General features: G+C 43.7%; 1 protein-coding gene across 1 annotated transcript in view; it reads left to right on the forward strand.

Annotated features, from left to right (window-relative positions):
• The window catches only part of WDFY1 (WD repeat and FYVE domain containing 1), a 55,826-nt gene extending 37,572 nt beyond the window's left edge, over positions 1–18,254 (forward strand). Inside the window, exons 5-12 of the mRNA XM_018058905.1 lie at positions 399–549; positions 2,289–2,401; positions 4,450–4,576; positions 5,564–5,669; positions 10,228–10,329; positions 11,993–12,123; positions 13,716–13,824; positions 14,858–18,254. Coding sequence (XP_017914394.1) covers positions 399–549; positions 2,289–2,401; positions 4,450–4,576; positions 5,564–5,669; positions 10,228–10,329; positions 11,993–12,123; positions 13,716–13,824; positions 14,858–14,917 — 899 coding nt within the window. The 3' untranslated portion in view covers positions 14,918–18,254. The remainder of the gene's footprint in view (positions 1–398; positions 550–2,288; positions 2,402–4,449; positions 4,577–5,563; positions 5,670–10,227; positions 10,330–11,992; positions 12,124–13,715; positions 13,825–14,857) is intronic.

Raw genomic sequence — 25,372 nt, forward strand, 5'->3', positions numbered from 1 at the left:
GAGTCAAAGCACTAAAGGTACAGACAATAAAAACAAACCAGTTAAGAAAAGACTACTGCTTTCCATGAAACTCATTGATAGTTGTTTGAGGTTTTTTTAAATCTGTCCTCTGATATATTATTTGAATCCCTCTTGAGCATTATTCTTTTAAGGATCTGTAGCTTCTGATGGTCTCCTCCCTTGCAGGGAGGCAGAGGGCAGGGCCTCGGAGAGCTTGCCCATTAGATCATGGGTTTGGGGGTCGGGTAGATTCTCTGCCACCTGTTCAGATTGCAGGCTTTCCAGGGTGGGCCTGTCCAGCCTGTGAGTCTGCAGCTGACCGGATGGAGAAGGGGAGCCCCAGTTCCCACTCACTGAGACTGGATTGCCCAGGTCGTGTTTCCTCTCTGTTCCCACAGCTCATCAGAACCGGGTGACGGCGATCATCTTCAGCCTGGCCACTGAGTGGGTGATCAGCACGGGCCACGACAAGTGTGTCAGTTGGATGTGCACCCGCAGCGGGAACATGCTCGGGAGGCACTTCTTCTCTTCCTGGGCCTCGTGTCTGCAGTATCCTTCCTGGTCTCAGGACTTAGCTCTGTATCTGATCCTCAACTGCTAATTGAGATCTAAAGGCTGAATGATTCCTACATATGTCACATAAAATTGAAGAATTTCTGTCTCTGCTTTCTTGGGTATAAAATTGGTTTATTAGGACTTGGTGGTTAAAACTTGGCCTCCCAATGCAGAGGATGTGGGTTCGATCCCTAGTCGAGGAACTAAAATCCCGCATGCCTCTTGGCCGAAAACAGAAAAACTATGGTAACACATGCAGTAAGGACTTTAAAAGTGGTCTACATTAAAACAAACAAATGAAATTCTCTTAAAAATGGTTTATTAAAAGTAAAAAATGAATTGCTGTTCTCTGCTGGGGTGTGCTATAGGTGTTTTAATACAGAAATCTCAGAAAATCTAAACCTTGTTAATACAGACCCTTCCCTTCACTCCTTTGCTTTTTGAAGTGAAAGAAGAGACTTTTTGTTGTGTAAAGAGGGAAAAAAAGGAATGAATCTTCTAGTAGTGGGTTATTTGCAGACCTGGCAAGAGAATACAAGAATTTGCGACCCTGGAATTCATAAAAGGGCTACAAGGAGATTTTTAGTTATCTTGTGTGTGTTTGAAGAGGGTTCATAATCTTTATATGACTCTCGAAGGTGCCTCTGGATCCCTCAAATGTTAAGAAATTGCCGCTCTGAAATTCTGCTGCTCTATTGGATTTGTTTCCTGTAGAGTGTGCTCTTGCATCAGGCTGCCTGTGGTAGCTGTGTATCTTAGTGCTGGCAAGGTTAAAGGCTGTCAGCCGCAGGCAAATGCCCCATAGTATTTTCTCTTTCAGTGTTGGACATCTGGTGTAGTGAAATTCTTTCTTCCATTGAGAGCCTTTATAAAAATGTTTGCTACAAATGAACATATAGCCTGAGATACTTAAAATAGTACCATACACTTTAGAATCAAACAAGGGACGACTACTCAGGTATGTCATGTACCATATAGGCTTTCTGTTAATGTGTTTCATACGGATTGATAGAAAATAGCACAGAATTGCGTCATTGTGGCCCAGCCTGTGGTCTTCCTTTTGATCCATGTTTTGGAATTAAAACAGTAATTATCTTATTGTGTTTAGATACCTGATTTGCCACAAACTGCTATGGCCATAGAGTAACTGAGTGTTAATGACAAGTTGTTACCAATAGTTAATATAATTTTAAATTTTAAACTTACTACTGCCCCAAATGACTGCCTTTTGGATGGCTAAACTCTTCACAGCAATTTAAAGTAAACCATCCTCTTCACTTAAATCTAGGCCCCCTCAAAAGATGAGTTCACATCATTTCCTCTCAGTTTTACATTATTTCCAGAGATAATTTCATAAAAGGCATTTTTCTTCCAGTTCTTTTTGACTGTTTTCATTATTAGTTTACATTTTAAAACTTTACTAAGATTGCTTATTTTTATGTCTTTCTCTCTGTTTCTCAGTTTTTTTATCTTTTTTGTTGCCAATTCCTAGGATATCAGTTGAAATAATAACAGGTATTCAGTGAATGCTTATTGAATGAATGAATATTAATTTTCCTGATAATTCTAGCTTAAAGCATTTTTTCTTTGATGTTTCCATGCTGTATCATTTTCAGTGAAGTGTTTCTTTTCTCATAGTTTTAGGTTTGTGCTTACCCTTTATAGAATGTGCATTTTCTGCCTTGTAACTTTGAGATGGATTGTGTTGTACATCCTTGACTGCTTCTCCACAGATATGACTTTGATACTCAGTATGCATTTGTTGGTGATTACTCTGGACAGATCACCCTGCTGAAACTTGAACAGAGCACCTGTTCAGTTATTACCACCCTTAAAGGACATGAAGGTAGGCTGTGTGATCACCGCTGTTTTTCACCTAATATGTGTGCATCCGTGCGTGCTCAGTTGCTTCAGTCGTGTCCGACTCTTTGCAGCCCTGTGGACTGTAGCCCTCCAGGCTCCTCTGTCCATGGGGATTCACCAGGCAAGAATACTGGAGTGTGTTGCCATGCCCTCCTCCAGGGGATCTTCTTGATGCCGGGATCGAACCCGAGTCTCCTGTCTCCTGCATTGGGAGGTGGTTTCTTTACCACCAGCATCACCTGGGAAGCCCTTTTCACCTAATATGGGCATCCAAATCTAGTTCTGGGCTCTGTGGTTTCATGAATGATTAGCTCCCTAAGATCTTATCAGGTTTCAGTTTGACTGGCCAGATATGGAACTTCAGTCCCAGAAGATCTTATGAAAACTAAGTGAAGGCAAGATACGGGGTTAGGTTTCATGATCCCTTCTAGATTTGTAATACTGGTGTGACATTACTTTCTGTTCTGTTCCCCTTTTTTAATTAGTTTCAGAAGACTTTTTTAAAATTTTGTATAAACGGTAAGACTTTTGGAAGAAGATTGTTATTACTATTTTAAATTTGTTGCTTTCTGGGACACCAGACAAGACACAGTGGGTCAGTCAGTACAATTGGAAGTGTATGAGCTGGTTCTGTCTTTATTTGGGAAACATCCATTGGGGAGGGACTGAGGGAAAAGAAAGACTGGGTGGAATTCTGTTATTTCTGTAGCATAGTGAGTTGGCAGGGCTTTGTTGAAAGGTTTTAAAGCTCAGTTTACTGTATTTCATAACAGATTAGAAGCTTTGAGACCATCTGGTTCAGATTGAAGAGTTAGGAGTTTGTTGAAGGAATTAATGGTGGATTGATTTATGAAAATAGTGTTTTTAAGTATAGCAAGTTTAAATGTCTTCTGTAGGTAATTTATTTAGATAAATCTGAGTCTGTGACCTTGTAGAGGAAAAGGGGGAAGGAAGGACAGTAAGTTTGAGTAGATAAATCTAAAGGCAGGAAAACACAGGCCCTCAGAAACCACTTTCTGTTTATGACTCATGGTCTCATGATTCCAGGCTCTTAAGTGTTCTCTGGGTTGCTCAGGACAGAATGAGTTCTGATAACTACTCAGCAGGGTTCATGTCGAAAGAGCTTGCTTGTCTGCTGTTAGGCTTTAGCTGAAAAACATGGGTCATAGGATCAAACAAGGCTAGGGTTTCTGCAGAATTGATCCCTGAAGCCAGTTTTGCACAGTACTTCTTTTTTCACTTTGGTTAAGCTTCTGTGAGAAACAAGTCTCTTGTGGTTTGCTTGTGAATATGGCTTTACCAGTTTTCTATACACCCACCAACAATACTGTTAGCTTGTGTGACTGGTTTCATAAGTTAATTAATTTTTCTAGGCAAGCAGCAGCTAATGGAACAATGAAGAGATCTGTTGAAAGAGAAATCTGTAGGAAGATTTTTCCCAAGGGTATCAAATTTAGTAAGTTTAGTCAATATAGAATGTGAAACGTAGGATTTGGATTTTTACCTACATTCGCTGGCATAATCGTGTGGTACAATTTCACTTTTTTTTTCCTTCCTCTAAGATGCTTAATTTCCTTAAACAAGAGGCATCTTGGAATAGGACACCCACAAGGTCCCAGAGACCTGGAATAATCCAGACTTTTATCTTAGAAAACCCCTGAAACCTTCACTGCCTTTGCTCTTTAGATACTGGTAGCTATTTTTATTTTTTTCCCTTCAAAAGCTTTTTCTGAACTAACCCTCATGTACAGCTATTTTATAGTTTTTTGGTATAGAGGAGGAAAATCTTCTTTTAAACACCTTTGTGTTCAGAGTAGTTTGATGTGCAACTACCGAAAATCCTCGTCTTGTAGCTTGGGGAGGGGCTGTGCTGTGCCTCGTCTGTGACTCATGATAAAGTGTCAGACGCCCTTTTATGCCGCCAAGATCCATGTTTACATCCAGACTCAGCCGGTCCTGGTTCCGTCTTCTGTTGTCGGTTGCGCGTGTGCTGGTGGAGAGTCCCAGCTAACCTCCCTCTCTCACCCCTAGGGAGCATCGCCTGCCTCTGGTGGGACCCTATTCAACGGCTGCTCTTCTCAGGAGCGTCCGACAACAGCGTCATCATGTGGGACATCGGGGGAAGGAAGGGCCGCACGCTCCTGCTCCAGGGCCACCAGTGCGTGACTGGAGGGGTGGAATCTGAGCTGGGGCGAGGCAGGGGGAGGCATGAGTACTCTGAGACCACTGTCTCCAAATGGCATCCTTTCAGCTGTCCAGGTGGTCAGGCTTTCTCCCACCTTTCTCTGCCAAGGAGTCACCCTAGTGAAATGTCTGCTTCAGGCAGACGTGGGTTAGAGACCACGGGTGGGGACTTTGACCTTGGAAGATGGCTTGCGGTACAACACTTAAGCCGGTCTCATTAGCGGATTTCATTAAGGAATAATGTCTGGATTGACCCAGTCCTGCTTCACCTAAGCTATGGCATTTAATGCTCAGGTTTTTGCCATTTAGTCTTGAAGAGGAACCCTTTCCTCCTCATTGGGTAGGCTTGTCTGTTGCTTGGCTACGAGCAGAGTCAAGTTGAAAAGCAGCCAAGGAGAGGAAAGCTTCTCCCCACAAATCTACAAGTCAGGAGGTTGTTTCCTAGGGCGTCCAGAGGAGGAGGCAGACAAGCATGCAGGAGCAGGGCAGATTCCCTTACCCTGTCAGTGTGTGTCTACGCACGCGTGCACACATGTGTGTGCACCAGTAATCTCCATCGTGTTCAGTTGCTTGTTCTTATGGATTATGTAAGTAAGGGAGTTACACCTCCCTTAAGAGGTGAACACCTCTTGAGTTCTGAACACCTACTTGTTCAGAAACAATCTTGTGCACCTGGAAAGAAATTACAGTAGTTGGTCCAGAAAACTATGGTCACCATCTCCTGTCTGACCTGCAGTTCTTAATGACAGATTTGAAAGTAGTAGCGTTTATTTCATAGTAACTGTTATTCTGTATAATACATTATAGAATGCCTGGTAACGTATATACAGGGATCCAGATGACCATACCAAATAGTGATAAAATGCCAGTTGCTGATTCCAGTGAGGGGAGACACCGGAGCCTGCATGAAGACAGTGCATGTGTTTCCCAGCTTGAGGCAATGACTTCTGTGTGTTTGCAGTGACAGAGTGCAGGCGCTGTGTTACCTGCAGCTCACGAGGCAGCTGGTCTCCTGTTCCTCGGATGGTGGAATTGCAGTGTGGAACATGGACGTCAGCAGAGAGGAGGTAAGAGAGAGCAAGGCAGGGCTGGCCCAGGGAGGCCCACAGCCCGCCTCTCGGTCTTCCACCCTTTGGTTGGAGATGCAGGTAGTCCCAGCTCCTCCCCGCTGCGCTTGCTGGTTGCTGTCTAACGCGGTCCTGTGTCACTGTCACTGTGACCTCCACTCACTGGAGAGTTTCCACCAGGACAAGCAGAACACACACTTGGCGCATTTAGGCTGACTTTCAAGAGAAGTGCATGGAGAGGGTGCTGGAGACAGTCCAGCCCGTCCAGGGAATGGACGCAGGCAGGTGCTCCAAGGTGGTGCTCCACATGTTGGGGTGGGATCCGCAAGACACTCACCAGGGACATAGCTCATCTGGGAAAATATTTCCCCATTCTCTGCTTTTATTTTCCATGAGTTCTGTCCCACTGAGTCCGTGTCACTATAGTGTTCTTTTCCGGAGACCTGAGTTTAAGTGCCTTAATTTCCTTATCTCCGTTCCTTCTTCCATCAAGTGAAATAATTGAATAAGACGACTTCTAAGCTCTCTTCCAGTTATTTAGACAGACACTATAAACAGTAGTGCTGCAGTGAACATTTTTGCCCTTGTCATTGTGTGATTGTTCAGTTATTTATTTCAGACAAAATTCTGAAAATAGACCCTTCGGGTCAAGGGTATGTACAGTCTTAAGGCTCTTTATCGATGTTGTCAGATGATTTCCAGGCAGGATTTCCATTCTCATCTTTACCAGCATAGGTATTATTTGTCTTTTCCAAGTGACGTCTGCCACCTGTGGTGTAGAGAGTGGCATTGATTCCAAAGATTTTTTTGTGAAGGGGTTAGGGACTTACGGTTTAACCTCAGAAGCATTTACTGATTAGCTAAACGGTAGCCCTAAAGTCTGGAACCTTAGGCACATATACCTCGTAAATGATATTGTATTGTGGTGCATATGGGCTTCCCAGGTGGCTCAGTGGTAAAGAATCCACCTGCCAATGCAGGAGACAGAGGTTTGATCCCTGGGTCAGGAAGATCCCTTGGAGAAGGAAGTGGCAACCCACTCCAGTATTCTTGCCTAGGAAATCCCATGGACAGAGGAGCCTGGAGGGCTACAGTCTATGGGGTTGCACAATTGAGCAGCTTATCAAAAACAACTCATACTCTGATATCACACGATGTGTTCCAAGTGCTGCCCTTTATACAGTGTGTAGGTCAGCTTGCTGCCCAGTGCAGTGGATGCCAGGCGTGACTGTGGCATTCCCCACAAGCCCTGCACGTGCTGCTTTGTGTCGCCTCTGATGACTTGTGAGTCTGATTCTCCCTGAATACAGTTGCATCTTTAGCATACCCTCGGGGACATAATCAGAGGGGTTCAGTCTATTAAAAAAAAAACAGTGACATTACTTTATAGGACATTACACTTCGAGACTTTATAATTACTGTGCTCTATACGTAAAGATTCTTGCCTGCCAGAAACTTGTAGAATCTAGTGAAGGAAATAGATTCCCCTATAAATAATAATATTTCATTTGTAATCTGGAGAAGTACTGATTGCTAGTTTTTTAGTGACCTTGTAAGACAAGTCAAATAGAGGAATGGCATGTCTGCTGGTTAATTTCTCTATTTGAGTTTTCTAAAAAGCTTTTTGGTAAGGCTTAGAATAACTTGTTATGAAACAAATGTAAAATTGACTCAGTATTGCAGAATGTGTAATACTGCCTTTGCAAAGGCAGTTGAACTGAGCTATGTATTTGTCGTCTCCTAGTTTCACGCAACATCAGCAGCTAGTGTACTGCGCTGTTTCAGTCACTCAGTTGTGTCCGAATCTTTGCAACCCCATGCGCTGCAGTGCACTGGGCCCTGTTTCCTAGACTTGTTGCTCTTCAGTCTAATTCTGAGAGAGCAGGAACTCGGGGGGAGGATGGGGAGAGGATGTGTTCCCTGAGTCAGGAGGGAGGAGACCACTGGGGCCTGATGCTACTAGTGGCTCTTGTAAGGGTTTGGTTACTTGGATTTCAATCCACTGTTCTCATCCTTTTAGAAGTGGAAAGTAGAAGCAGGGTTCTTACTTCCAAGGTTATATGAGTGTGAGGTTATTTGTATCTCTAGGGAAAGAAGAGAGTCCCATCTTCTCTTTGGGGGCCACTCATTCAAGGTGTTTCCTGTGTGTAGGGGTGGGGGGACTCTTTTCCTCTGAATCACTTACAGACAGTTATCCCAAATCATGTGCACACTGGCTGGTAACATTGTCTCAGTGGTTGGCACTGTTGGTGGGAAAGAAAATTATGTCAAAATGATGCAATATTTTAGTAGGACTTTTTGGTTTGGTGGTGGTTTTGTTTTTACCAACTGAGTAAATAATAAGTGCAAAAGTAAGCAGCCTCTGGTATATGAGACTCTGACCTTGCATTAGGGTTTTCTACAATTTGTAGGACTTCCTTAGGCACCAGCCGAGAGGATTAACCCCAGATTCTCTAGCCCCACAGTCCTTGCTGGGAATTTCTTTCTGAGTCACCTGGAAACACTGACTGGGGCATCTCCAACCCACAGTGGCTGTTGGCCACCACACAGGCAGGTTGGAAGCAGACAATCCCTGCCCGATTGTAATCAAAGGGACTCCTTTTTGGAAGGAGGCAAAAGATATAAATGAGCAAGTAGCCATATTAAATCCACATGAAGAAATTGTATTTGGAGCTAGCTGATTACAGAATGGAAAGTATTTTGTACATTAGTACAAAACAGATTATCAGTGCCCTGGGGTTCTTGTTAGTTACATCATCTTTGTCCAGGTTAGGCAGGTGGAACAAGATTTAGAAAAGAGAGTGCAATAGTCAGAATACTTGAATAATGTTCTCTTTTGCTCTTCTCAGCACAAAAGAAAACTTTTTCTCCTTAGAGAATGGGCATTCAGTAGGATGGTTCATGAGAGCTTATACCATAACCCTGAATCCTATTAAAAGAAACAAAGTTACAGTCATTTCTTATATTAAAATATGTTCCAAAAAGTCTATTTATTTATGAGTTTGTTTTTTTGTCCATTATCTGATTATTTTAAGCATATTTTTTCTTTCCTTGTGTCCCTGTCCCTTCCAGCTCAGCAAAATGATATTCTTCCCTAACCCTTAGACAGCATTATGCTCCCTGAGGGCAGGAATTCAGTCCCATTGGTTGTCATATTCCAGAAACATGTTTGGAGACCCTGCTGAAATGAAGAGGACCATGTCCAGAGGCTGTGTAGAGTACAGTGGACAAGCACAAAGATGTGGGCCGGAGTCCTGCATCTCCCGGGAGCTCCGCCCATTGACCAGCCGTGGACAGTCCACCTCAGTCTCTGAGCCACAGTTTCTCTGCCTGTAAAACTGAGAGAATGTTGTTCTGCATCTCCTAGGGTTGTGTTGAGAATGAAGCAAAATAAACCCTTTGGCACACTGGTGAACTTATATGGCACTTGCTGTATACCAGGCACTGTGCAAAGCACTGCAAATATCAACACATTTAATGCTCACAGCCTTACCCGTTGTGTACTCATACTTGAATATCGCTGCCATGAAGACATTTTTGCACTGCTCCACATATGGGTGGTGTTGCAGGAGTTATACTGGCCTGTGTCACAAACTAAGACTAGACAGTGGCCCTGCTTTCCTTCCACTGCAGTTAAACGTTCCCATGGTGTTGGCAGCAGGCCCCACTGTGTCACGGGTTTTCCTTGAAGGACGTTGTTCACAGGCAGGGTTCTCAGACCCCCTCCTCTCTTCCTTGATCACAGAAATGAGCAGTTCTGCATCGGGTAGTACCTTGTCATGTGGCTATGCATTTCCTCTTCACTCTTTCTGTCCTCCCTTCCCACTTCCACATTGCCCCAGCCAATTACAGAAGGCTCTTCTGTCCTAGCCTGCTTCATTCTGTTTGTGGGTCCCTTCTCCACCCCCACTCCAGGAAGAAAGACTTTTGTAATGGCTGTCTTATGTAGAAATACTTGTAATGCCATATCTAAAATAAGAAATAGGAAAGCCAAAGGTTTTGTTGCAATAGGAAACAAAGAATTAGGGGCACTCACTCTTTAAACCACCTTATTGAATCTGTAAAGCTGACCATCTTCACTGAAGATTTTTTAAGAGTCAGTATAGTTTGATTTCTCTGATTCTCCCATCGTCTCCTCTTATCAGATAATTTTTTCTTGAGTGTTAACTTACACAGTCAAGAAAAGATTATTCCTTACTTCATGATCTTTGGTATAATTTTAGAGTATTTTCTATTTTTATTGCATATATATGATGCCAAGTGATTGAGGTCAAATATGCAAGGACAACTCTTAAGAGTTCATAATCCAAATTGAAGTCCTCCATCCTGTCTATAGGTTGAACAATCTAAAATTAAACAATCTTGAAAACATTGCAAAAATGGCAAAGATTACTCAAAACACAAACGTAATATTGAATGAATATGGAAACAGCTATAATACATAGAGAAGTTAAAAAAAAGAACCCCAGTGAGGCCTAGAACTGTTGTATTAATTTCTGAAAACTTGGTATAAATAAGCAGATGCTTTGATGTTGGGTCTGACTTTCTCTTCCCCCAGGCTCCTCAGTGGTTGGAAAGTGATTCTTGTCAGAAATGTGAGCAGCCCTTTTTCTGGAATATTAAGCAGATGTGGGACACGAAGACACTGGGGTTGAGACAGGTAAGTAGCTGGCATCTAGTTGTCCCTGTGTTAATCACATGTTTTGTTATTTATATGATTAGTCTAACATTTTATTTGGAATTGCACTTTTCCCTATGAATGCTGTCAATTACTACATTTGTGATGTCACCATCATTGTGTAACAAATATGAGCAGATCTTTCCTGGGGTAATAGTGAGACTTAACTTTCCCAAAGTATACCATCGCTCATCCTGCACTGGAAAAGCAGAGATGTCCAGAAAACCCCCAAAGCCTATTTATAAAGGGATGAAAGAGCTCTGAGTTTAGGGCTGTTATTTGTTAAAGTTAGTATTTGTACCAGCCCAGCACAAAGTCAGAATGAACTTGGCCTCTAAGCCTTAAACTTTCACGAACAGACAAAAAGTAACAGATTAGCCCTCACTGGAATATTCTGACAGTAAGAATTTTAGCTTGTTCCATGTGAGTGTACGTGGAGCATTTCTGTTAAGCATGTTTCAAGTATGTACTGTTTTTTAATTTTGTAAATTAATTGAAGAAACATGTTCCAGATAGCCTATAGATTTCAAGGAAGCTCTTACCCTTAGGTATTCATGTAATACTAAAGTTCTACAAAAAGCATAGTTCTACAGCAGGCTTGAAGGTAGCCACTCACTCAGACTGAATGTGAATTTGTGCAGGTAAGTAAAAATGGAATGCCAATTTTAATTGCTTTTCTTATGGGTTTTACCCTCTCTAAGGAATTGGTGGAAAGTTTGTGTATGTCAATAAACTTTTACTTATGAAGGTACTCTCCAGCAAGGTCAGATACAAGACTGCCAGTGTAGGAATTATTTTATCACTCATGACATTCTAATGCTTAGAAACTGCAGCAATATTCTGTCTTTAGCCTCGTTGTCACAACACATGGCACACATGGCTGGTAGTAACTGGTGGGTGAAGTAGTCCGTACTTCAAAGGAAACATGGAGAATTAATTTTAATCTTGAGTTAACAGCTAATAGAAGAGCATGGAAAGGTATGGGTCACAAAATTCTAGTGGTTTAAAAATATATATATGTCAAAAGTAGTGATAATAACTGGACTATTTTGGAATGTTCTTGAAGCTCATTTTCAGAATCATAATTTGAAAGAGTAAAAGAAAGAGCAATACATCATTATGGATGTTTGTTTCTTAATGAGGGCAAATTACATTTAAAACTTTACTTCCATTTAAAACTTTTATTTGTTATAGAATTGTTTTTTCTTCCCAAAGTCTCCAGCTATTTGGGTTCCTAAATAAGCTTGAACTTGGTTTTAATGTCATTTTTTGTCATCTAAGCCAAAAATATGAATGAATAAAAATCAGTATTTCACCAATAACAAAGCAAGGATATTTGGAAATCTTTGAAAGTGTTGAAATCGCCTGCTTTTGGTGTGTTAATTGATACATTGAATTAGAGGTGATTATAATTCATGGAGAAGGGAATGGCAAACCACTCTAGCATCTTGCTTGGAGAATCCTCTGGGCAGAGGAGCCTGGCAGCCAATAGTCCATGGGGTCACAAAGAGTCAGACACGACTGAAGTGGCTTTGCAGTATCATTCAAGGCACATCATCCCCAATCCTATTCCCCTGCTCCGAAGGGAAACCATGTACCTTAAAACAAGAGGTTAACTCCCCCTCTCCCTCCTTCCTTCCGGAAGCATCACTGCCGGAAGTGTGGGCAGGCTGTCTGTGGCAAGTGCAGCAGCAAGCGCTCCAGCTACCCCGTCATGGGCTTCGAGTTCCAGGTCCGAGTCTGCGATTCCTGCTACGACTCCATCAAGGACGAGGAGTGAGTGTTCGCTTGTCTCTGTCTTACTGTGTGTTCATCTGCAGCGGGAGACTGGGGAATGACGTGGATACACAGTCGACCCTTGCACAACAGTTAGGGTCCTGTCCTCCATGCAGTGGAAAATCTGGGTACAACTTATAGTTGGGTGTAGCTGGGTATACCTTAGACCCTCTGGGTCTGACAGGGTATAAAAATCTGGATATAACTTAGACCTTCCTATCCACAGGTCTGCAGATCATTTAGCACTGTGATATTTACTAGTAAAAAAAATCCGGATATAAGTGGACCAGTATAGTTTGAATCTGTGTTGTTCAGGGATCCACTGTATTGATGTTTTGTCTCTTGTAAACAGTTTCCAAGGAGAGGATTCTGCCCTGGCTTTGTGACTTAAGACAAGTCTCTCCCAAACACTTTGAGGAATGATTCTGCTCAGACCAGTCAGGCCATGAGTGGCCAGCCCTGAGCCTCCAAGCCACCAAGAGTGCTATGAGGGTCAAGGTTGTGTCAAACTGGTGGGTGACTGAGCAGGCGCTCTACAGAGGCACCCCAGCTTCGACCTGTGCTCACATTCATGGATGATTTATTAGTGAAAAAACCCTGGAGACTCGCATTCTCTCCCACATAAAGTCTAACCTAATGATCTGTGCTTAAATAACTGTGTACAAGACACACCTGTCCCCGATTCAGTCCTGAATCAGATCCATGAAGGCAGGACCAGCATTTTCTTTTGCTCCTTTTTTTAAAAAATGTATTTTATTGAAATGCAGTTGAGTTATTTTGGTGTGTTAATTTCAGCTATGCATGCTAAGTCACGAAGTCCTGTCTGGTTCTTTGTGACCCCATGGATCATAGCCCTCTAGTCTCCTCTGTCCATGGATTTTCTAGGCAAGAATATTGGAGTGGGGTGCCATTTCCTTCTCCGCTTCTGCTCCTTTTTGAATCATCTTTGAAAGCAGTAGCCAGGCACACCTTGGTGGATGCCCAAGTAGGAAGGCTGGTGTGGCACCACCGCTGCTCTTGGTCAGTGAGCTGGTGATGTGGCTAGAGTGTGGGCTTCAGAGTAGAGTGAGGGTCAGCACCCTGGGGCAGCGCTGCCTCTCCTGCCTGGATTAGCGGGGAGCCTGTAGCCTGTGATCTCATGCAGTGTAGTTCCTCTTTGTTAAAGGTTCTCGTTCTGATGTCTAGGAATGTACAAGCCTGTCCACTAAAAGAAAATAAAATATTTTTGGAATTTTGGAAAATCCTTTATAAAACTGCTTGTGAGACTCCCCTGGAGGTCCAGTGGTTAGACCTCTGCTCTCACCACCGAGGGTGCACGTTCAGTCCCTGGTTGAGTAACCAAGATCCCTGAGGTCGTACGGCACAACCAAAAACAAACAGAAAGACCAAAAAACCCCCCAGAAAACCAGTCCTGCAACTTAGGCTTTCTGTCATCCTTTAATTATAGTTGGTTTTCAAAACCATAGCCACATTTCGGGGAGCAAATTTTGACACTGTTACCGTAAATATTTCCTTTATGTTGCTAAGACGACTCATCCCTCAGCTCTAGAAACTGCCGGGTGAGTTTAAATGGCCTCTCTTCTCTCTGTTAGTCGGACATCTCTAGCAACCTTCCACGAAGGAAAACATAACATCTCCCACATGTCCATGGACGTTGCTAGGGGCCTGATGGTGACCTGCGGGACCGACCGTGTGGTGAAGGTAAGCTGCCTAATGGTCCCAGTTAGCACCTCCGTGCAGACTGCTCCACTGACATGCTGTGAGTGTATAAGACAGTTATGATGGACAAGCTCGCCTTCCTTTTGGATGAACTCCCCATGGCCAGGTGAAAGCCCTGGCTAACAAATTGCATGTTTGTGAGTTTCCATGCCCTTCCCAGCGGCTCAGTCCAGTGGGGTCTCCCTCCACTGTCTCAGTCTCTCCAAGTAAGCTGGTGAGGGCCTGCCACCCCTCTGTCACTGTCTGCCCTGAGCTGGCCCCAGGGTCTTCCCTCCCACTGCCTGGCCTTAGCTGACCTCTTTCTCTGGTCGCTCCTTCCCTGGCTAATGGTCCTTTATCCTGGATAGAATACTCCCCATTTATAAGAAATAACCATACTTTCCTTTGTTAAATCCCCGAGTGACTAGCACAGAAACAGAGTGTGAGCGCTTTATCCTGAGTGCCGTTCTTGAGTTATAAAACTGCCCTGCCTGCACATGTGCCCAGCCGCTCTGTTGCCTCTAGCGGTTTGCGACCCCGCGGACTGTAGCCTGCCAGGCTCCTCTGTGGAATCATCCCAGCCGGAATCCTGGAGTGGGGTGCCGTTTCCTCCTCCAGGGGATCCTCCCAAGCCAGGAACTGAGCCCATGTCTCCTGTGGTTCCTGCTTTGGCAGGTCAATTCGTTTACCACTGAGCCACCTGAGAAGCCCTGTAAAACTGTCATAATTTGTTTCATAATTGTAAAAATGGGTTTTTTTCCCAGTGGGCTCTTTATTCAGAATAAAAGTGAATCGTAGTGAAACATTATTATGATGTAATTCACAGGTGTTGAGAGAAATACTGCTTATAAGCTTTTATTGTGTTTTAGCCAACCACATTGTCTTGTCACTGTGTAAATCTCCAGAGGGTTTTATAGGGAAAGAAGAGGATGAGTTGTGTGTCTTGACCTGTTGGCCAGTGTACCAGCTGTCTGTCCTCCTGTGGGACCACGTGGCCGATGCCACCTCTCCAGCTCCCCCCCTTCTTCTCTTGCAGATTTGGGACATGACGCCTGTGGTGGGCTGCAGTCTGGCCACCGGCTTCTCTCCACACTGATGCAGGGGCCAGCGGGGTCTGAGTCTTCGCAGCGGCCACCTTCCCCTACACACGACGCTTCCCTCTAGCTCCACAGTCCCTGTCACGTGGATGAACAGCCAGCCACTAAAATCAAATCAGCATTTTTATAAAGAACAAAACGTGAACGTGTGTTTTTGGGCATTTGTGGAACTATCCGTGGGGACCAACATAGCAGGTCCCCGAGGAGTGGAGTCACTGCAGGGAGATGTCCTGCGAGCGGCGAGCTGACGGGCGCCGAGACGGTAATTTAGCGCACGAGAGTTTCAGAAGAAAAACACTGAATGAAAGAGTTAAAGCCTAGAAGTTTTCTTCAAGCAATTCCAAGTGCAAACACACTCCCCTCCCCCCAGATTTGCTGGGCCCTCGGGGGCTCCCACGCATCTCTGCGATCAGAGCAGGGGTCCAGGGAGGAGGACTTGCGTTCTCTCTTGGGGGGGGTACAGGGGTCTTAGGAACCCAGAGACCCTCCTCGTCCACTGGCGTCTGTGAGTATTCTCTACCCCTAGTCACTGACAAACCTCTTCATGGTACCTGTCCTCTCCAGGAGTGCCATGTCTGCACTTAGTGTGTGGCCCACTCCAGTTGTTTCTCGTCCCAGCCAGCGTGCCGTGGGCGGACCCTTACGGTTGTCACCAAGTGAGCTGTACAGTGTCTATACTAACCAAGGGAGTCCACATCCTTCCCTGTCCCCCAGATGTGCTCTGAGGACAAGACGTCTCTATGGTGCTGTTAACACGGGACTCGCACAAGCCGCCTGACTTTTTCTCATTGCAATTAGGAATGACTAATGGAAAACCCAGCTACCAGCGTGACTGGGATGGGAAACGAGCCGTCCGCTCCGTGGAACAGCCCAGTCCTCCTGAAAGACACAGTCTATTTGCAGCCCAAGATGAGCCCCTGTAAATACCGTGACACTTCAGTAGACACCTCAGAAGAGAACTCCAAAGCTTTTTAAACTAGGTTGACTTTTAGTTACAACTTATTTCGTAGAAGGAAATCAGTAACCCAGAGCAGTGACTATTAACAAGGTCCTGCACAGGTATTCCTGACTTGTAAGTTACTCCCAGAGCAGTTAGCAAAATCTCTTGTTATCAAATGGCATTTTAATTTAAAAGTTTTTGGCCACTTAGTACCAGCATTGGGGAAGAGGTAGGAAATGGGGAGCCTGTCTTTTAATATTCAGATATTTATTTGTTTTTAACCGGCAGTACACATGTCTTGTTACTTTAGGACTATTTTAAGGATAGATTTTAAAATAGATAGCAGCAGTATTTTTGTTAGTCTTACTAATGGATATAGAAAAATACTACTGCATTGCTTTTAGGGGATCAAACCAAGACAGCATCATTCTATGTGACATAACTAAGGGACTTAATAGTTTTAAATAACAGTTGTTAATGAAAATGTGTTTTTAATAACAGTTTAAGACAGGCAATTAAACTAAGAGTTGTCACCATTAAGAGTTGTCTTAATGGCCAGTGGCACAAATTAGGAAAGGAGGTCAGATCATCATGTTCTAGAATGATCTGCAGTAGATGTCGACTTGCCTTCAGAAATAAGACTGAAGGGTTTTGTTGCTCCTTGTAATTTTTGTGTTACATCACCTGAAAAAGATGTTTTCTTTCAAAACTTGCCCTAGGCCCTTTGCAGAATGTGTGTTGCTGACATAATCCAGGAGAAAAATCGAGTGGTGGTACCTTGAACGGTAGTGTTGAATGTCAGCTTGGTTTAGTTAATGGTTTGGCTCATACATACAAAGGTGCTATGCTGGGGGTTCGCTGAAGTCCTGAAAGGAAAAGCAAATATGAACTAGTCCTTGCCATGCTGAAGAGTGCCGCACGATGGTTTTGCTTTCCTTCAGCCTCTGTAGAATGTGATTTTATGATGTCTGTGGTAGACTGAGCAGTTTCGCAGCTGTCAAGGGTATGCCATAGCTTTTTGACTTTTTTTTATTTTAAAAGATTCGTAATGAAAAACCTAATGTTTCACAGAGAGTGTAAGGCTGATACAGTGCCTCCTTAGGGGTTAAGCTAGCATAAGTCAAGAGGGAGAGGTCTGTGTCAGGAAGAATTGGAGCCAGGTATCCGGAAAAGGAAAGGAGAAAGTTTCAATATATTTTCTTTCCACCAGAGCTTACTACCATTTTTTGTTTTAAACACACACATGGTAGGCTTGCCTTGTCTCTGTCACACACAAGGTAGTAAATGGGGTAATATTTTTTATAGAGGTGGGTAAAAATTTTAGTGATTGGGCGCATAGAGTGTAGTTAGACTTCTGGTTATTGCCTTATTTTGACCACGTTACTCTTAAACGGGTCACTTACAATATATATTTCCTCAAATAATGGTTTACCAATTTTCCGTTCCTGAATACTCCTCAGAGTCCCACTTGGGGATCACGAAGAACAGAATGTTAAGAGAGGATCTTTCTGTTTAGATCTAGTATGCGTGGGGTCGCAGAGTTGGGCACGACTTAGCGGCTGAACAACAACAACAAAAGGTTCGTGATCAAGACTTGCCAGTTCTTCCTTCTGAACATGTTTTAAAATTGCTCTTTGTTAGTGGAAGTGATAGGAATATACTCTTGTAGCATTAGATGGAAGCAGACTATTCATTCCATGGTAAATCTCTGTTTACTGTGTCTTAGTTCTGTCCTGCTGCCTAGAGGCCATAAACGGAACATACTGCTTTGTACTTTAGAAGGTGGTGTCACTTTTTTCTCCCCCTCCAGCATTCAGTTTGTTAGTACCTACAGATTGTAACTGTTGAAACTGGCCTAAGTATGGAATAAAACCACAGTGGCTCAGATTCAAGGAGTTATTTTCTAAAATCAGTTTTCATTAATTACTTCCTACTTCATTCCTGGATCTGGTATCTCTTAAAATGTAAGAAACCAGTTACTATTAATGGTAAACCATCTGCTCATTATAAATGTGAAGTTTAACAAATAAGTAATACATGCTGTATTTGTGTGTCTATTGCTTAATTGTTAATTGTGAGCAGATTATTGAATGCCTACTCTATTTTCTGCAGTTTACTACACAATAACTCTGAGTAAGTTGATGTTTAATTGTGCAACAAATTTATATTAGAATACAATTTAAAGTGTTTTTCTCTCTAGACTTTTTTGACTAGGGAGGCAAAGGGCAATGTTGATTAGTACATTTTGTCTTGTACTACTAGCTACGTTTCTATAAGATAGGGTGCCCTGTGTGTCCCAGAGAGCTAGAAACCTTTGTTCTTTGCTCCTGTTTGTGGGTTCTGTTTTTGTGTTTTTTTTGAGAACATGCATACAATAAAATGTTCCTTGCTTGTTACCCTGTTGTTTAATTTAGCTTCTGTTCTGTTTGACCTGGACCTAGTGCAGCAAGAGTAACTACCATAAGTTTAGTGCTGCCTGTGTGCGGGGTGCCCTGCTGGCCTCATACTATTCAATCCTGGCAACACTTCTGCAAGGCACTGTTTTCTCCATTTTACAAATGAGAAAACCAAGTGGATCTTGTCTGTCCATCTGACTCAGAAGCACATGCCGCCTTTATACCGCCTGCCTTAATGTGCTAGCGTGTAAGGAGGGTTTGGTATAAAGGGAGTAGGTATGATCTGTCTTGAAGTTTGTGAGGCCCTGGAGTGAGATTGCTTAGGATACCCAGGCCCCCTGAGAGCACTGAGCCTCGTGGGGACAGCATGAGCCCTGCCCTGTGTCCCCTCGCAAACAGCTCAGTTTTATGAAGGAACACAGGATGATTCAGATCCGGGAGAAGAGTTCTTGGCTTAACTGATTAGGGGTTGATTTAGAGATCAGAACAGCAGTTTATTGAGGGTTTTTTATTTTTTTTAAAGAACCAAAGCTTTATTTTCTCTCATCATCAGAATGTTTATTGGCAGTTCCCTGGTGGTTCAGTGGTTTGGAATCAGTGCTGTCCCTGTCAGGGGCCCTGGTTCCCTCCCTGTTCGGGGAGCTACGATCCCACAAAGTGTGCAGCGTGGCCAAAGAAAAAAATAATATGTTTATTGCAATAAAAAAAGGAAAATAAAAATATAATACCAAAAAAGTATTTAAAATTGTTTATTTTTAAAGAATCCTTTAGTGCAACCATGCAGAGACACCACTGTTAAATTTATGCTGTATATCTTCCCAGTATTTTTGCTTTTTTTTTAAATGCATGTGTATATATAGGACACATACTTATAGACCTATTGTTAATGGGTGCCTACCTTCTTGCCCCACCTGATGTATTGTGGAGAGTTTGCCCCTTGCCCAAAGGTTGTGCCCCCTGTTAGCCTCATCAGCTGCTGTAGAGTCAAAGTGGATGCTAGCTCTGTGCCCATGCACTGGGACTGTCAGCCTCCAACTCTGTGAAGGTAGGTAAGGCCACGTGACTTGCTTCAGCCGATGACGTGCAGTCATGAGCATTTAATTGCAGGTAAGAGGCTTAACCACCAGTTTCTTTGGGATGCCAAGCCATCCCACGAAACCCAACGTGCCCTGGATCTGCAGTGGGTGTTACTAAATCTGTTGTTTTTGTCTGCTGAGGTAAGGGTTTTCAGTTCAGTTGCTCAGTCGTGTCTGGCTCTTTGCGACCCCATGGACTGCAGCACGCCAGGCTTCCTTGTGCATCACCAACTCCCAGAGCTTGCTCAAACTCATGTCATTGAGTCAGTGATACCATCCAACCATGTCATTCTCTGTCGTCCCCTTCTTCCACCTTCAATCTTTCCCAGCATCAGGGTCTTTCCCAATGAGTCAGTTCTTCCCATCAGGTGACCAAAGTATTGGGGTTTCAGCTTCAGCATCAGTCCTTCCAGTGAATATTCAAGACCGATTGCCTTTAGAATTGACTGGTTTGCTCTCCTTGCAGTCCAAGGGACTCTCAAGATTGTCTACTCCAACACCACAGATATTTAGCTGCAGCATAATCTAGCCTGGATAACTGTATTCCATTATGTGATTAAACCTTCCTTTATTTCACTGATCCCATTAGTTGAAGTTAGGTTATACATTTTTAGAATATTTAAGTTTTCAATTAAAACTAAACATTTTAAAATACTAAGTTCAGTTCAGTTCAGTTGCTCAGTTGTGTCCAACTCTGCGACTCCATGAATCACAGCACGCCAGGCCTCCCTGTCCACCAACTCCTGGAGTTCACTCAGACTCACGTCCATCGAGTCGGTGATGCCATCCAGCCATCGCATCCTCAGTCGTCCTCTTCTCCTCCTGCCCCCAATCCCTCCCAGCGTCAGACTTCCAGTGAGTCAACTCTTCCCATGAGGTGGCCAAAGTACTGGAGTTTCAGCTTTAGCATCATTCCTTCCAAAGAAATCCCAGGGCTGATCTCCTTCAGAATGGACTGGTTGGATCTCCTTGCAGTCCAAGGGACTCTCAAGAGTCTCTCTAACACCACAGTTCAAAAGCATCAATTCTTCGGCGCTCAGCCTTCTTCACAGTCCAACTCCCATACATGACCACAGGAAAAACCATAGCCTTGACTATACGGACCTTAGTCGGCAAAGTAATGTCTCTCCTTTTGAATGTACTATCTAGGTTGGTCATAACTTTTCTTCCAAGGAGTAAGCGTCGTTTAATTTCACGGAGCCCCAAAAAATAAAAGTCTGACACTGTTTCCCCATCTATTTCCCATGAAGTGATGGGACCGGATGCCATGATCTTAGTTTTCTGAATGTTGAGCTTTAAGCCAACTTTTTCACTCTCCTCTTTTACTTTCATCAAGAGGCTTTTTAGCTCCTCTTCACTAAACTCAGCATGCTTATATATTCATATTTACTCATTTTTCCAATTACTTTCTTAGGATGCATTCTTAGAAGTAGGAATTGCTAGGTCAAAGAATATCTGTTCTAAGTTTTTACTCTTACTGCAAATATCCTCATACCATTGCCAATACTTGAATTGGTTCCTTGGCACAGGTAAGCTTAGTGTCTTATAAACAGGCGTAGCTTAGTGTCTTATCCATGAAATTCCAGTTTATTGATGTTTGAGTTTCTGTGGGACAGTCTAGATAGAATCCCAGTCACCCCAGGGAGGCCGCTCAGTGGACAGGATGCAGAGGAAGAAAGGTTGGTGGGTGACCTTGCTGCTGTCACGACGGCCTGATATGCGTGTCTCCAAGGTTGCTGGAGGGTGAGCTGGTCTCTCTACTCGAAAAGTGGAAGCAGACCAACTAGTTCTTGTGTCCTGCCTTTATTTCTGGATTTACTTGCATAAAAATAATTTTTTGCTCAAGTGACTAGGGACTTTATTTCTACATTATTAACATACTTTCCTGTTGTTTGTATTTTATTGACATTAAATTGTCAATTTGCTGCAGGAGTCTATCAGCTGTATCTGTCTAATGAGTCCCACGTTGCAAACGTGTGCTGAAATAACAGACAAGCTTGCAGACCCAAGCCTCAGTACAAGCCTAGTGGCTCTACCTTCAAAGTGCATATTCCCAGTACTGCCCCTTTTCACCATCCAGCTCCTATTACCACGGTTCAGTTCCCTGTCATCTGGATTGTGCCAGTGGCCTCCTAACCCATCCCCCAGCTCCTGCCCCTACCAGCCTTTTGTCAACATGCCTGTTAAAACACAACTCTGATCATGCCATTCTTGGACACAAAACCCTCAAAACTCCACCCCACCCATAGTAGGCACCCTAGTAAACAGGCCAGTCATCACCTCCCTGACCTCTGTGCTGTCCTCGCTCACTCTGGTCTAGCCACACAGCTGTTGTGTTCATCTCTCTAACTGCTATGGGGCAGAGAATTTGTGCAAACAGCATAGACCTCAGTGGGCAATCAATAATTAATGATGTGGGACTTCCCTGGTGGTCCAGTGCTTGCTTAAGACTGCTTCCACGTCAGGAAGCATGGGTTCCATCCCTGAGAACAAAGATTCATTGTGCAAGCCTTGTGCCACCACAGCCAAAAAAAATTCTAAACTAGTAATACTTTAAAAATAAATAAATACATGATGTTGCCTGTATGTGTACAGTTTGGATGCAGTACATAAATGACAAGGAACTTAGGTGAATTTTCTTAGGGAGTGAGTCGGTAGTGTGAAATTCCTGTTCCTCCACTACCATCATTCCTGCCCACCCTGTTCTGCCTTCCAAACTACTCAAACAGTTTCCAGAGGCCAGAAGGAGCAGTTAGAGAAAAGTGGGAAGATGTTATAGAGGCTAAGTACACAGGGGATATGAGACATTTCTAAAACATCAAACACTAGTTCCGGGTTTCTGATCATCATAAGACCTTATCAGATGTAACTTCACTCTGCAGCTTCATGCTTGAAGCTGTGTGTGATTTTAAAATATTTCTGCAAATACTTAGACCTTCCTCCTGTTGTGTAGTGGGTCTTATGTACCCTCCCCTTCAATCTGGGCCAACCTTGGTGACTCACCAATAGAATGTGGCAGAAGTGACTCTGTGCAGTATCTGAGGCTAGATTAGAACGTGCCCTGCAGCTTCCACCTGGTTCTTTGCGGGACACCAGGCACCTGAGACCAACAGGTGTTCTGGTCAGCCACCTAGCTTGAGCTCTTGCTGATGGCCAGCATTAACCGCCAGCCGAGTGCGTGTGCCTTCTTGGACGGCCAGCCCAGCTGAGCTCTCAGATGTTTGCAGATCCAGCTGCCAACTGCCATAGCAGGAGAGACACCCAGCTGAGGGCTGCCAAGATGAGCCCTTCCCGAAGTCCAGACCCACAAAACTGTCAACAAAATAAAATGCTTGTTTGAAGCTGCTAAGTTGTGGAGTGATTTGTTTTATAGCAATAGAGTAACCTGAACAAGGAGCCATTAATTCCCCATCTGGGAACCAGAGGGCAGAGCAACCCCCACCACCAACCCTAGCAAGAAAAGTGGACCCAAGTCAATGTAGTATTGAGTTTTTTTGCATGAGTATTCTACAGGCCTATAGTTAATCGGTCATGATCCTCGTTATTTTTTTCTTCAGATTTCCTCCATTTTCCTACCCACCAAGCATCATCCGCCTATTTCCACTCCAAACTTTTCTTCAAGGTTTTTGTTTTGGCCACATTGAATTTGGTTTTGAATTAACCCCCAGTCTGTACTAAGCATATTCAGATTTTATATGGGCCAGATTTAAGAGTGCTCAATTTTCTCAGTGTTTTTGCCCATTATGAAAATGCAAGTTACGTACCATGATTAGGGCATAGGGAGTTCTGAATTATGGAATTTCCAGTTTTCCAAGCACTGAAACTGCTATGAGATGTGTATCATATATGTTGTGTTTCTATTGACACAACACCATTCTTTGAAAAATGAATTTCTACCATGTATAGGTACTATTCTAGATCCTTGGGGCAAAAAAAACCACACACACACACAAAGAAAGAACTAAGCAAAGACCCTGCTCTTGTGGAGTCTACATCCTTGCAGTGGGAGACAGACAATAACCTAAAAGAGAGATGAATTATACAGCATACTTCGAAGGTGGGTTTCCCAGGTGTCTCACTGGTAAAGAATCAGCCTGTCGATACAGGAGAGGCGGGTTGGAGCTCTGAATTGGGAAGATCCCCTGAAGAAGGAAATGGCAAGGACAGAGGAGCCTGGCAGGCAACTGTCCGTGGGGTCTCAAAGAGTCAGACACGACTGAGCACACACCCATACTCGAACGTAATGGTGCTACAGAGAAAGGACAGAGCAGGTTGCTGCAAATGGAGTGTGCAGGTGAGGGGTAAGGGGCAATTTGTCAGAATGATCAGGGTGATATGTATTGAAAGCATTCAAAGGAGATGTGGAAGATAGCTAAGTGAAAATCAAAGATGGGGGTCCCAGGCAGGGAACACCACTGGATCGATCAGAGGTTCCTAGACAGTGAGGTTGGTGTGTCAGGAAACAGCAAAGAGAGCAGAGTGGCTGCAGTGGTCTGAATGAAGGAGAGAGTTAGCAGAGACGGTGAGGGCTTCGTGGGGGCTGGATCATGGGGGCCACTGCAAGGATGTTGGCTTTTGCTGAATGAGGTAGGAGCCATCTGAAGGTTCTGAGTATAGGAGCACTGTCATCTGACTTATATTAGGGTCACCAGCCTCTCTGCTGTTCTTTGCCTGTAGTGGCAAGAATGGGGAGTAATCTAGGCAAAAAGTGACAGTGGCTCAGTCAGAAAAGGCTCCAAGGTTTGCCCTGAGCATTGGAAGGGCGAAGCTGACATATAGCTCAGAATTATGATCAGTTGTTGAGCTGGAGAGTAGATGCTGGGAGCCTTTATCTGAACCTCATACCACAAAAAAGAACCCAGAGGATTCGGACCAGATGCTGAACTAATACCCTTGTGCATTTTTGCTCGATTTCACACAACATTCATGAATGAGGATGAATCCTCATTTTACAGAGAAGGAAACTAAAGTTCCGAAAGGTTCAGAGACATTAAAGTTCAGTGACCTTGCCCAACCTACTAAGAGGAGGAGCCAGAATTCAATTCCGTTTCGACTCTACTGCCTGTTGATTCTGTGCACCCTGGTTGGGGCAAGGGGGAGCAGGGGGCTTTCCTCCGCTAGGACCTTGTTGTTGTTCAGTCACTCAGTCGTGTCCAACTCTTTGTGACCCCATGGACTGCAGCACACCAGGTTTCCCTGTCCTTCACCATCTCCCGGAGCTTACTCAAACTCATGTCTACTGAGTTGGTGATGCCATCCAACCCCTCGTCCTCTGTCGTCCCCTTCTGCTGTCTTCAGTCTTTCCTAGCATCAGGGTCAGCATCAAGGTCTTTTTCTAGGACCTTAGCAGCTGGCATTTTCACTATTACTTTATCATGCTATGTTGCTCAACTATGCAATTGTGTAGGACAAAATCATTGACTGAGAAGTATCACAGGGCTTCCCAGGTGACACAGTGGTAAAGAAACTGCCTGCCAGTGCAGGAGGTGTGGGTCGGATCTCTGGGTTGGGAAGATCCCCTAGGAGGAAATGGCAACCCACAGCAGTATTCTTGCATGGAAAATCTCATGGAGCCTGGAGCCTGTAGGAACTGCAGCACCTGTAGTCTGGCAGACTACAGCCCGTGGAGTCACAAAAGAGTCAGACACAAATTAGTGACAACAACAAAAAGTGTCACTGCCTTCTAAATCATTTTTCTAAGCTGATATATTCTCCAGTATCCTTATACTTACAAATCGACTTGATTTTCTCCATTCAGCTTGAATGGCTTCTGTTCTTACTGTTTTATTATCTTGTATAGCTCGAACACATTGCTGCCAAAGATTGTTGAAGTCAAGTTTCTTTGAGTCCTACCTATAGTTATCTAGTAATAAATACCGAGGGTTTCCAAGCATAGGTATATAAGTTACCTATAGTTTCTAGATCTTTGCTGTGCTGACTTTGGCACCATTTTATTTTTGACATCTGAATTCTCTATGATGCCAGATGATCTGTTAATTAGGAATGCCTGATAAACTACGTTTTTTTCTTACATCCTCATAG

Source organism: Capra hircus, chromosome 2 (genome assembly GCF_001704415.2).
Source record: "Capra hircus breed San Clemente chromosome 2, ASM170441v1, whole genome shotgun sequence".
Taxonomy (NCBI): domain Eukaryota; kingdom Metazoa; phylum Chordata; class Mammalia; order Artiodactyla; family Bovidae; genus Capra; species Capra hircus.